Below are 14,211 nucleotides of genomic sequence, written 5' to 3' on the forward strand. Positions count from 1 at the left end.
GTCATTAAATTCTGAGGTATGCTGCCATCTATCAGAGAATAGGACACCAGCAAAAAATATGCAGGTCAGCCTAGGATAACATAACCTACTACCACCATGCCTCAGTTTGGTGGCAAAGCAGTACTGACAGAATAATCACAACAAAAAGGGGGTGGGACCTGTAACCCTCACAGGACTCCAAAACAAAGGATTTTACAGTGAGTACAAAAGTCCTACTTTCTTTTCCATTGAGGACCGCAGGATGATAAACACCACAAACAATGCTAACAAGCCCCCCCCCCAAAAAAAAAACCCAGCAGAAATGGGGAATGCCTGCAGCACTAAAGGATGTTATGGCCAAAACTGGCTTCAGAGGCCTAAACATCATCCATCTGGTAGATTTTAAAGAACATGTGAACAGAAAATCAGGTAGCAGCCTTGCATAGTTGGGAAACACCAAAAAGATGGAATAATGGTATGTCTTACCCACCTATAGATGGTGGATTGAGAAGCTGGTGCACCTGTACAGGGACTATCCAGGGTATTAGTCTTTCTAAAGGAAGCAGTGGCTGAGAGATAACTCTCAAAGCCCAAAACACATCCAGGTGATAGAGGGAAATGTCCTTTGAGTAAACAAGGACTACCTTAGGCAAGAAGGAAGTTCTGGACCTCAACATCAGAGAATCTACCAGGGTGGAAGCCCCATGACTCACATCATGAAAAGAATGCCTTCCACATCCAATGAAGAACTTGGCGAGAAGTAGACCTACTAGCATTTTACATCATGAGAATCACTGATTCAAAAATGTCCTCGTCTTTCAGAACATGGACATTAGCAGCCATGCCAATAAAACCAGCAACTGTGAAGCAGGATGATAAATATGTCCTTGAAGCAGAAGTTGAATTAAACTTCACGGAGGTCCAGTTAGTAAAAATTTCTTCCAGCAGAGGCCAAATCATGTTTGCCAATATGCAGAGGTGCCATTAAGAATCAAACGCAGCACATGTTTGCAAGCGCCAAACAGCATGGTGCCACAGCACCATGTGGCTCAGTATGGCACAAGCAGAGACATAGCCCTCTTCTTCCCTGTACTACTTTACACAGTGTGGGAGGCACTGCAAGTCTAGAGCTGACATCAGGAGGCAGGACAGTTCTGGATGGAGGGATGGAGTTGCACAACTTTTCCTAATAACTAGCTTGTGCTTGCTTCCTATAACTGCCCTGCGTCCTAGCAAACAAACAGGTAATTGGGGAAACCCCCCCCAGCAAGCGTTTTGCAGCATCTTAATGTCAAGCTTTACAAAAGATGACAGCAGTGGTGGCAGCTAAGGTGACGAACGTTCGGCTCCTAAATGGGGCAACGAATGCGGGTCCAGATGGAACAGTGACTTGGGCTGCCATTTAGTGATGCCTAAACTAGTAGAACCCACAGAGCATCCCTTAGGAGTCATACTGGGTGAGAGTGCCAACATTTGTGTGGGCTAATCAGGAGCAACTGGGATCACCAGAGTTCCATCTCAATTCTGCACAGCAGACAAGGACAACACATTTCAGGGGTGAAAAGGCATAGATAAATGTGTACTGATCCCATGGAAACACCAGAGCATCCACTGCTTCTGCTACAGGATCATTGTGCCTTGAGACAAACCTGTCCAGTATCTTGGTGAATCTGGAGGCCAAGAGTTCCACAACTGGCATCCCCACAAGTGACACGTCTTGGAACATGACTGGGTGTAGGAGCAACTTCCCCATAACCAGGCACTGCCTGCCAACTGTCCATGACTGGGATTTAAAATATTGGACAAGGCTGAAATGTAAAGTTCCTGTCCACTCAGGACAGGATTCACTCTCTTGCCAAGGTGAAACCTCTGGTTCCTCCCTGATGGTTGATGTATACCATTACAAAGATTTTGAAGTTTCTCCTGAGGGTGAAACACTCTGACCTGTGTCTACGACTATACCCATATATTCTAAGCCAAGTGTCGGTTCCAGTGATGATGCCCGAAGGGTCAGAATCCTTTCAAACCATTGTTATGTCTGGACAGTAAAACCAACACTGTCCGACAGAGACTGTGCCAACTGTTCCCTCAACAGGAAGGCATCCATGTAATCCATGATGGGATACCACAAGAGCATAGCAGAACTAATATTGGGGCCAGCACTTTGATGAACACTCATGGTGCAAACATGAGGCTGAATGGCAGGGGATCCATAGCAAACAGCAGGAAATGCTGATGCTCTGGAAAGATGGCAAAATGCATCTGCAGATCCTTGATGTCCACAGAAGCTAGAAAGTATCTCTGGTAAAGGGAGGTAATGACAGACCTGGCGGCTTCCATGTAAAAGTTCTGAGCTGCAATAAAGACATTCAGGGATTTGAGTAACAAAATGGTGATGGTGCGTCCTTTGGGTTATGAAACTGTAAACAGTTTGGAGTAAAAACCCTGAAACTATTCTGCCACAGGAACTGGGGCAATTAAATCTTGGTCCAAAACACCCAAGAGGGCTTGACGGAGATCTGACTATCTGTGCAGTGACTCAAGAACACTCTGATTCAAGGGGGCCCTGAAGACTCTGATTCAAGGGGGTCCTGAAGACTGACTCAAGGGGGCCCTGCAAACTCTGATGTATGGGGGGCCTTGCAGACTCAAGGGGGGCCCTGCAGACTCTGATTCAAGGGGTACTGCAGACTCTGATTCAAGGGGTACTGCAGACTCTGATTCAAGGGGTACTGCAGACTCTGATTCGAGTGGTGTTCCCGGAAGGCTGATTAAAGGCGAATGCTTTGAACTCTGATGTAAGTGGGGGCTCTGGTTACCAGAGACCTTCTTATATCACAGTTCCCCTTTGCACCAGAATCTGCAGCTTTCCTTCTTATATCACAGTTTCCTCATTCTGTAAGAATATCATCAGAGTTCTCAGTGTTCCCCCTTAGAGTCCGCAGAGTTGTCCCTTAGAGTATAAGGGAACTCTGTGGATTCAGATGTATGGGCGAAACTCTGCGGATTCAGATGTATGCCTTCATGGATTTTTGCACTGCGACCCTGAAGGTTCTAGTTACGCCTCTGAAATGACTGACTTCCGGTGTCCCTATGGAAGGCTGAAGTACACTGCAGGTGGATGGGGATGAACTGAACGCCTTTAGGGACCTATGTGTCCAGGGATATATGCCAGGAACAAAGGTAGTTTGTGTTCCCGGCATTTGCCCAAAATAAAAAGTTCTGAGGAATAATTTCCACTCACTGACTGTGCTAGACAGAAGAGTCATTGATTACAGAAAAATATGTGAGCGGTCAAATACCCTGAATAGCAAGATCTGTACTGCAAGCTGTAAAGGCAGAAACTATGCAAGTTTCATCTTATGTACATCATCATATACATGATTAGTATCAGAAATAGTGTCACGCTCCACTACCAATTAGAACAAAAATTGTGATTAAGTAGAAATTAAATACCTAATAGTCCAACATCAATAAATATATATATATATATATATATATATATATATATATATATACACATATACATACAGTGGGGATCGAAAGTTTGGGCACCCCAGCTAAAAATTTGTATTAATATGCATAAAGAAGCCAAGGAAAGATGGAAAAATCTCCAAAAGGCATCAAATTACAGCTTAGACATTCTTATAATATGTCAACAAAAGTTAGATTTTATTTCCATCATTTACACTTTCAAAATAACAGAAAACAAAAAAATGGCGTCTGCAAAAGTTTGGGCACCCTGCAGAGTTAATATCTTGTACTGCTCCCTTTGGCAAGTATCACAGCTTGTAAACGCTTTTTGTAGCCAGCCAAGAGTCTTTCAATTCTGGTTTGAGGTATCTTTGCCCATTCTTCCTTACAAAAGTCTTCCAGTTCTTTGAGATTTCTGGGCTGTCTGTCACGCACTGCTCTTTTAAGGTCTATCCATAGATTTTCAATTATGTTGAGGTCAGGAGATTGTGAAGGCCATGGCAAAACCTTCAGTTTACGCCTCTTGATGTAATCCCCTGTGAATTTCGAGGTGTGTTTAGGATCATTATCCATTTGTAGAAGCCATCCTCTCTTTAACTTCAGCTTTTTCACAGATGGCATCAAGTTACCATCCAAAATTTGCTGAAATTTTATTGAATCCATTTTTCCTTCTACTCGTGAGATGTTCCCTGTGCCACTGGCTGCAACACAACCCCAAAGCATGATTGATCCAACCCCATGCTTAACAGTTCGACAGAGGTTCTTTTCATTAAATTCTGTGCCCCTTCTTCTCCAAACGTACCTTTGCTTATTCCGGCCAAAAAGTTCAATTTTAACCTCATCGGTCCACAGAACTTGTTTCCAAAATGCCTCAGGCTTGTCTATATGTTCATTTGCAAAGTTCAAACGATGATTTTTGTGGTGAGGACATAGAAGAGGTTTTCTTCTGATGACTCTTCCATGAAGACCATATTTGTACAAGTATCTCTTTATAGTGGAATAGTGTACCACAACTCCAGTGTCTGCCAGATCTTTCTGGAGGGATCGTGCAGTCAAACGTGGGTTTTGAATTGTTTTTCTCACAATCCTGCGAGCTGTTCTGTCTGATATTTTTCTTGGTCTTCCAGATCTTGCTTTAACTTCCACTGTTCCTGATGACTGCCATTTCTTAATTACATTCCGAACAGAGGATATTGACATCTGAAAACGCTTTGCTATCTTCTTATAGCCTTCTCCAGCTTTGTGAGCGTCAACTATTTTCAGTTTCAGTTTTCTAGACAACTCCTTAGAAGAACCCATGGTGCTGATTGTTGGGGCAAGGTCAGATGAGTCTGGGCATTTAAAACCTTGGAGATTGACATCACCTGATCTTCCCAGACGATGATTGAGAACAATCCATGACACTGGCAGGTCTCAGCTTTGCAAAGGGGGCAGTGCATGCTATAAATTCTGCAGGGTGCCCAAACTTTTGCAGACGCCATTTTTTTGTTTTCTGTTATTTTGAAAGTGTAAATGATGGAAATAAAATCTAACTTTTGTTGACATATTAGAAGAATGTCTAATTTGTAATTTGATGCCTTTTGGAGATTTTTCCATCTTTCCTTGGCTTCTTTATGCACATTAATACAAATTTTTAGCTGGGGTGCCCAAACATTCGATCCCCACTGTGTGTATATATATATATATATATATATATATATATATACATACACACACACACACATATACACACACACACACACACACACACATATATTAATTTAATCACAATTTTATTATTGTATTTGCTAGTGGAGCGCGACACCATTTCTGACAGTATTCTCTATAACACAATGGTATGAGTTTGTGTGGAGTGTTAGCGAACCACATTTTTTCACAGTTTTTACACATAATTTAAATTTTTTATTTTCATTATGGTATTATTTTCACAACAGTTTTAGTATCGCTCAACATTTAATATTTAATTATTCACTAGCGCTTTGTATACACCATAGTAACACACAAGACCCCATACTCTATCATATACATGAGCTTATCCTGGTGCAGGCATTGGGTAATAGATGATTATTGAGTTCTTGAACTATTAGAATTTCACCCTGCTCATATTATACTTGATATCAGGAAATTTTGAGAAAAATACAGTAGCCCATAGCAAAGTAGTGCGTGAATAGTGCAATCAAATAAATCACTGAGAGTCCGTGATGACCACAAATATTATACAGCAGACAGTGAAAAATGTTAATGTCCTTTATCCAAGTGCGCAAGTGCAAATGTGTGGTTATTGATGAAGTAGTAAGAAAACATCCATGTGGAGTAAATAAATTGTAAAATCAAATACCAGGCAATGTAGCCTACATTGCTGATGTCACGCCGCCGATACCGAGGAGCGGCGGCCATCTTTGTATTTGATTTTACAATTTATTTACTCCATGTGGATGTTTTCTTACTACTGTGATTTAAACTCATCAAAAATACTGCACTATATAAGCACTTTCTGGCTCCTGTGGTTGAGCTGATTCCCCCTAGGATTAGATGACACCTGCCTTAACTGATGGATGGAGGGAGCTGCAGGAGTAAATCCGGAGCGGTCATTATACCCCCAGATGTGTGATATAAACAGATGCGCTGATTTACTTGCAGTCTGGTGAGTGTACATCCATCCGAGGTGGTGGATTCTCTTCATCAATAACCACACGTTTGCACTTGCACACTTGGATAAAGGACATTAGCAGTTTTCACTGCCTGCTGTATAATATTTGTGGTCGTCACGGACTCTCAGTGATTTATTTGATTGCACTATTCACACACTTGTTTGCACTTTATATATTTGAGTATGATAATAGATATTCATGTTTCAGGAGTTTGCAGCGCTACACGTTTAGGATATACATTTACATTGGGACAGTTACCGATACCTTAAGTGCTAGCAGCTATTTCATTTATCCGTAATTAATTTATTTACATAAAATTTTACATATAATTTTTTAGAACTTGCTTTTATACTCTTTTTATGTGAATTTATGAATATATAAATTAATACCTATACCCTACAGTACTAACGACTACTAGGTATAACACTAACTATAAGATCTCATTATCCCCTTTTATTTCTTTTCATAGCAAAGTAATGTTTGCACTGCATACGCAGGAAAATCAGAAGTACGGAATGGATACATTTTTTACAGTTGCTGCAAGCAAAAATGCTTTCCCCTCTCACATACACACATACACACACAAACACCCACTGACTATCTTTCATGGCCTACCAAATGTTCATGAACAAGAAAAAAAAAAAAACTGCACCTGTTATATTTAAATGTACACTCATGACTTGCGCAAATACAGCAGTTAGTGTGGTGTAGTAACCACATAAAATTGAAACAAAAAACAAAAAAAAACACAACATTATCACACAGTTTTTTTGCTGTTACTTTTTGCAGGGCCATGATAATTTATTAAAATTCTTTATTTACAGAATTCAGAGCTTACAACTATATATTAAGTTGTACAGAAGTAAACAGCATGCAAACCAAGAAGAAAATAAATAGAACAAACGGAGTACTGCATTCCCAATTTTTCAATTGAATACAAGAAAGGAAGGGAAAGAAGAAAGAGAGGTTTAAATAGGGGGTGTAAGAAAAAAAAAAAGAAAAAAAAAAACAGGAGGGAATTTGTCAGGCATACAGCATGGTGATGAAGATAATTCAGGGATGGGCAGGAAAAAAGATTTTCCTTTGTTGTAAATTTGAAAGCATCCCAGTGGAGCAATGTTTTGGTGTAGGCCTCATGTTGTTAATGAAAGGAGAGGACAAGGTCTTCCATTTCATTTAGTTCCCCACAGTGACAGGGAAGGGAGATGTATGAAGCGCTACTCACTCCCCATTTCTCACATGGGGCAACACGTAAATCCAGATATGGTGATGAAAACCATAACAAGTGCATCAGAGAGAAAAGTGCCACTGTCTCTACTAGGGAACTAAAAAAAATGTACACAACCAAAATTTGCCTCTTAATCAGTGCACGACTACCACTCAATGAACAGTTGAGTACATTTGCCAAATAACTAGGTTTGTAGAAGCATGAGATTGCAAAAGCAGGAGCAATATAATTAGTGATAAGCTTTAACACTGAAAAATCCATAAGGACACTAGGGCCAGCAGAGCTAGGCCTGGGGTCTGCAGCCATAGATCGTTTTTCCACTTTAACAAGATACATGATTTAGCAAAATTGATTAGGTGACTGATTTTTTTTTTTTTTTTTTTGTATGTTTTAGTCAGTATCTCTGAAACATGTAAGGGGATAAAAGATGGGGTTCTCAGGGAGGATATAAGTCAATTTTTCGAGACTCTCCGTACTTCCCTACAGAATTGTGTAAGCTTCGGAAAAGACAAAATATGTGCAAAATGTCTCACCTTTCTGCCTAGCACCTCCAGCAATGGTCTGATATAGAAGGGAAGAAGTTATGAAGAACTGATGCCATTTGATATGCAATGTTGTTTATAGCCTTATTGAGCTTAGACAAGAGTACATCTGAGAAAAAGTCTTATCGGGCTAATATCAGAACATACTTAGAGCTTGATGGTAAACATGAAGGGGGGGATTCAGAGTCTTATGTTAAGGAGGTGATAAATGGCCACTGGAAGAAATCTTTAAAAAAAAAAAAAAAAAAAAAGGATTCTTGGAAATATTGGGGACAGTGTTCAGAAAGAACAGTTTAATAAGCCTAGTGGAAAGCGCTGGTTCCCCAAGATGGTGTATAGGGAACGTGGGTTGGGGGGCAAAGGTGATAAGGAGAGGTTTTTAGCACATATTTTTAAAGTGGGGAAAATTGTTGGGTGCAATTGGATTGGAGAGGGAAGGTCAGAAATACATCAAGGTGCACTGCGCAGAGAGATGAAGAATTGTGACTGCTCACTTTGTGGTGAGAGTTAAAGGTCTGTAAGCCGACACCAATCAATAAGCATGACTAGATGTTTGGCTTGATAATATATCATGGTATCAGGTGGGGCTAGGCCACCAAACCATTTGAATACCAATAAAAGGCACTGAAGCACATTGGGCTTTTACCGTCCAAAAATAAATGGAGTATTATTTTGTTTAAAGGAAGGAATTTTGTATGTAGATAGGTAAGGTTTGGAAGAGATATGAAAATGTCAGTAGTATGGACATCTTTAGAATGTTACACCATGCAAACCAAGAAAATAGACCAGATTTGTATTTTTCAGATCATAATCGCACTGTGGAAAGGAGAGGGAGAAAGTTAAGGGGGAAAACCTGGCTCAAGTGAGGATCGATATAAGTACCCAAATATTTCAAGGCCTGGAAGGTGCATTTGAATTTGTAAGTATGCTGAAGGTGACCTATGTGAAACAAGGGCATAGCTATACCCATCAGATTTTGAGAAATGAATTTTCAGGTTATCCATAGTCCCATATTAGTCGAATTAGTAAATTAGAGAGTGAGATGATAGGTTTGGTAAGGGAGAACAACATATCATCTGCATAAGCAGAAACTTTAAATGGAGAGGACCCAACTGCATGCCTGACATGTTGGGGTTATGTCTATCCCTACACAGAAAAGGTTTCAGTGAGAGGGCAAAAATGAGTGGGGAAAGGAGACAGCCCTGTCTGGTTCTATTTTAAACACGGTAAGGCTCAGAAAGTACACCATTGGCTTTGACTTGGGCAGGTGGCGACGAAGGGCCATGACATTTAAGCACATAATTTTTTTTTGTTTTTTTAATTAGAACTTACCTCAACTTCTATGGGAAATGAGTACTGTCTTTGAAGGTCGATTATATTTTCAAGTATGAGCACATTCTTAAAAGAAAAACAAATAAAACCATGATCTTAAATAAAATGTTAAACAGATTATTTTAAAATTCCCAACACCTTTATCTTTCATATAGTGTTTCTATCTTGCCCGGTGACAAATATCTTGATATGGGGAGAGGGATTGGGGGAAGAAAGGAAAAAGAAGACGACAGGTAATATTTCCGTCCATTGACTACACTAGACAGGTGTCATTAGTGAAACCGACATGTGAACACTCTAAGTACTCACTTTCACCAGGAATTGCACAGGATCACACAGCACGTTCCTGTGCGATTCGCATACGGTTCAGTCCAGTGCAATTTGAACCCCTTCATCTTGAATGGGCTCAAATCGCACTGAACCGCACCAAAAGTGATGAATGCGCTACTTTTCTCAATCCACTGCAAGTGGATCGCATGGTACTTCTGTACCAATGAGAGCCGGTAAAGGCAAACGCACTGAATTTGCGACCTGCATTTGGGGTGTTGTTAAATTAACATAGACACCTGCTGCAGACTGCATCTAAGTGCAATGCAGGAAACACGCACAGAACACGTTCTGCTATGAACTAGGCCTAAACCCATGAATGGCAAGATCTGTACTAAAAGCTGTAGAGACAAACTATATAAATTCTTTTGTGAGAATACGGAATTCTAACTTATACTGCAGATACAGATCATGAGTTCTTAATCTGGTAGAATTACTATCTTACTCAAATTACAGATGATACCAATGGGAGATCATTATAACCTATCAAAACTGAAGTAACAGAAAACTACTGAACCGGTTTTCTTTATATTTACACTGATGACATAAGTGGAGACAATACAAATTTAGGATAATTCATTGATTACCTTTTCCTTTTTTTCTGAGAGAAGAAAGCCATAGTAGAATTTGCTGTCAGTCTGAGTGCAAATCACAACTGCCACAGCACAGTTATATGCAGCACAATGATATTCTCGCCTCTTTTCCAGGAGCTGGCTTTCACCACTCATATTCTCAGTATATGCATCGTAACACAATCTTAAAAATATGATAAAGATAAGTTAATACATACTTAACACTTTGTTTTATTAAAGTTGATATGTGGCTTATTCAATCTACATAACTAGTTCCCTACTGTGCTATAGCTAAAAGACAGCAACAGCGCGATTGTCTGGTTCTGGGACAACGTCCATGGATGTCATTCCAGAATACGCCCCCTGTGCGCCTCCAGCAGCGTGCACCTGGAGCCGCCGGTGATCGCGTGATATGGTAAAGGACCGATCATGGCGGCCTTTTAGCACGTGATCAGCTGTGTCCAATGACACAGCAGATCATCATGTAAATACGGTTACCGGTTATTGGCTGCACTTTCCTCACGCTGTCATAGCGTGAGCAAAGTACTGCCGATAACCGGCAATTGTCAGAGAAGTGATCGGCACTGATCATCAGGGTATTGATGATCAGTGCCCAGCAGTGCCACCCACCTGTACCCATCAGTGCCGCCTGTAGCAAACTGGCTCATCAGAGTTGGACGCGGAGTTCCCCTTTTCTATTGGAAGTATTACTCAATCCTTCCTTCCCTACCCCCTCCCTTCCTGAGAGGCACCGGGACAGATGTGTGTTAAAGGTTGCTGGCAGGCTGGAGCCGCGGGGGGGGGGGGGCCCAGTGCTACAAAGCCCCCCCATGAACGGCAGACGCTCAGTCTCAAGGCCTGGGAAAGCTCACCCCTCCTAATCAAGATAAGGCAGCTTTTCCTGGACTTGAAAGAAGTCGGAACCTCATACAACCTACCAGCCAGGTGACAGAAGTTAATTGAACATTCCTCAGGTCAGCTGTCACCTATGTTTCATATCATGGATTATGAAGCTGTTAGTTTTAATGCAGCGCCCATCTGAGGATCCCGCCCAAAACAGGGTATTGGCCAGTATTCAGAGCCACCCCCCTTGCAAGGGGCTATTAAAAGACAGGCTGGCAAGCCTAAAAAGCTAAGCTAACCACATCTCCTGATCTTAACATCGTAACAGAGGAGATCAAAGACCCTTCCTGCTCTGCAACTTGGATCTGCTTACAAACCAAGGCATATTGGCAAGTAACTTAACCCTGTAACTTCCTTCCTATTATCTCTTTGCTGTACCTTTATATGTGTATATATAAATATATATCTTAGTTACATCTTTCTGTAAATATTTTATTGCACCTGTTTGACTCTTTTAGTAATAAATCTTTCTTTCTGAAAGTGCTAAACTGTTTTTAAGAGCTTACTTGCAATTCACAAATTCCTGCCTTTGAAGAGACGCTACTGTTTGTTATAATCTCTGTATAACAGGCCTGCGGACCGTGTTATATAGATCAATATTTCAATCATTATAGTGTATATTTGATAACGGGAGTTTCCCAGTCTCCGACAAAAGTGGTGGTGGCAGTAGGTGGTTAGTTCCGTAATTAACCCGAACAAGTAACAAGCGCATTCAGGCTGCAGGCACCGATTGTAGCCCAATCGCTGTGCAGGGTGCAGCTGGGTGTGGCCTTGTTGCGCACGTCACACCGCGGTTTTAGATCGACCGGTCCTTCGGTCACGAGTTTGGTGAGAAGTTCTGACGCCGCGGGCGTGACGTATTATTGTTGGTCGCGGTCGTGCGATTGTCGCATATTGGTGGCGGCGATCGTGACACCGCCCACCTGTGCCCATCAGTGCCACCCACACGTACCCATCAGTGCCACCCAGCAGTGCTACCCATCAGTGCCTCCTATCAGTGGCAGCTCATCAGTGCCTCCTAACAGTGCTGCCTACCAGTGCAGCCTCATCATCAATGCACATCAGTGGAGGAGAAAAATTACCTGTTTACAAAATTTTATAATAGAAACAAAAGAAAAACTTTTTATTTCAAATCTTTTGCTCCTTTTTTCTTTATAGCGCAAAAAATAAAACACCCAACAGCGAGTAAATATCACCAAAAGAAAGCTCTATTTGTGTGAAAACAAACGATAAAAATTTCATATGGGTACAGTGTTGCATGAAAGTGCAATTGTCATTCAAAGTGCGACAGCGCTGAAAGCTGAAAATTGGCCTGGGCAGGAAGGGGGTATAAGTGCCAGTAGGCAAGTGGTTAAAGTTTAAGTAGTGATTGTCAATAACAGTTGTAAATCATTCTCACTTGTGAGAGCCACTGTTTTGTCAAATAAATGTATAACTGACAACTTGTTCATGGCCGCAGAGGAAACTTCCTGTCCACTATGAGCAGGTTCAATTTTAAGTCAGAACAGCGCAGCCTTTACTACACACTCATTACCCATAAGAGTGATGTTCTCTAAGCACTGAGTGGGCATTAAAAGGGACATGAGGCATGGTCAGTGTGGAACATACAGTTACTTAAAAAAAAAAAAGTAAATTTTACATACTCACAGCCATTAGATTACAGTTAGTCAAAAGCAGATTGACAAGATTGAGTGAGTGGCCAGGAGCTCTGTCTTTTTGGCAGATACCCATGGCATGCAGATCTTTTGCAGCAAATTCTAACAACCTGGTTGTATTTTTCCAGCTACGATTATACTAGTAACTTACAAGTTATATCTTTAATAGCACTTACTTGATTAAAGTCTTGTTTAGTTGATTTCCTTCTACGTTAGACGATCCTTCAAAAGCATGATTTATTCTGGATTGCTTTGAATAAATTTCATCTCTGGAGAGGCGGGAATACAGAACTTCAAACATTTTATAATATCCCAATTTCTTGGTAAGCTGTGTCTCAAAGACAGTTTCTGATGTCTGTAAAGAGGAGCATACAAATATGGTTTTGTATTGGTGTTTTATATTACCTTAAAACTGTTGAAAAAAGTTTCACCAATACTGACCTTCATGCTGTATAGTTTAAAGCAAGGTTTAAAGTATGCATGAACTTCAAGAGAAAGTGCACTTTTCCTGTTTGCCCCTTTAAGCTGACCCAATGGATCTAATATCCCCTTCTTCAGAGATACATGCTTACCTTGACGTGTGGTGTCCAGTGATTGTCTGCATCCTGCTCCACCATTCCGCTTTCTCCTGGCCACAACTGCACACTAGAGCCCCAAACAAGTGTATGAGTTCTGTCTCTCACTCACAGACAGAGGTAGGTAGGCCCCATTAACTTTTCTGAGGTTCTACTGTGCAGGCTCAGGATGTAAATATTCCCTGAAAGCTGCAGCCATGGACTGAGGTAAGTATGCATTTCTAGAGGGAAGTGGAGTCTGTTAGAGCAGTTTAAAGGGGCAAACAGGAAAAATGCACTCTCTCTGAAAGTGCAATTTGTCTTTAAAACTAAAACTCCTGCTTAAAAGGAAGTGAAAAAGATGCATGTTATTACCTATATAGTCGGGAAAACCTTACTTTATATAAAAAGACTGAAAGGGTTGCTTTATATACATATATATGAGGATTCAGGTAAGGTTTCCAGTTTTTCTTTTAACTAATAAAAGAAACAAAAAGGATTATTCACCTTGGTAAATTTGCCTTTGAGAGTATCCACTGAGAGAGAAACGATTTTGCAGAAGAACTCTTTCAAAGCATCAAGGCTGCAGTTCCACAGGAGTGTTAGTAGGCATCTGTCAATTATAGCCTGCCTTGCTGTATTTGACAACAGATTTTCACTAGTAAACATTCTGTGCAAAGTATTCATCAGGAGTACTTGTTCATCAGAGTTACTCCTTAGGCAAAACAAAAACATTTTAAGTGCTTTTTGAAGAGGAAAACATTTTAGAATGGCGTTCTCTCAGATTTTGCTTCAAGAAAGTACACGCTCCATTGCATCTGTACATCAAACACATTGCTTTTCAGAAAACTGCAAGCAGAAGGGTAGATTACAAAAATAAACTTGGACAAAAAGCTAGAGGAAAAATGGGATGTTGTCTACAGTATCTACTGAGTCTTGTTTATTTTGAAAGGAAAAAAAAAAAATTTTTCTCTAAATTATATAGATCCCTTTT

General features: G+C 40.7%; 1 protein-coding gene across 1 annotated transcript in view; it reads right to left on the minus strand.

The window, feature by feature from the left end:
* PRKDC (protein kinase, DNA-activated, catalytic subunit) overlaps positions 1 to 14,211 on the minus strand; it is a 378,101-nt gene that overhangs the window by 182,808 nt on the left and 181,082 nt on the right. The window contains exons 41-44 of the mRNA XM_089678402.1: positions 13,725 to 13,932; positions 12,840 to 13,018; positions 10,121 to 10,289; positions 9,207 to 9,272 (exon numbers count right to left, since the gene is read on the minus strand). Coding sequence (XP_089534528.1) covers positions 9,207 to 9,272; positions 10,121 to 10,289; positions 12,840 to 13,018; positions 13,725 to 13,932 — 622 coding nt within the window. The remainder of the gene's footprint in view (positions 1 to 9,206; positions 9,273 to 10,120; positions 10,290 to 12,839; positions 13,019 to 13,724; positions 13,933 to 14,211) is intronic.

The sequence above is a fragment of the Staurois parvus genome, unplaced genomic scaffold, assembly GCF_062004578.1.
Source record: "Staurois parvus isolate SC_StPar_1 unplaced genomic scaffold, SC_StPar_1.0 ptg000205l, whole genome shotgun sequence".
Classification (NCBI taxonomy): domain Eukaryota; kingdom Metazoa; phylum Chordata; class Amphibia; order Anura; family Ranidae; genus Staurois; species Staurois parvus.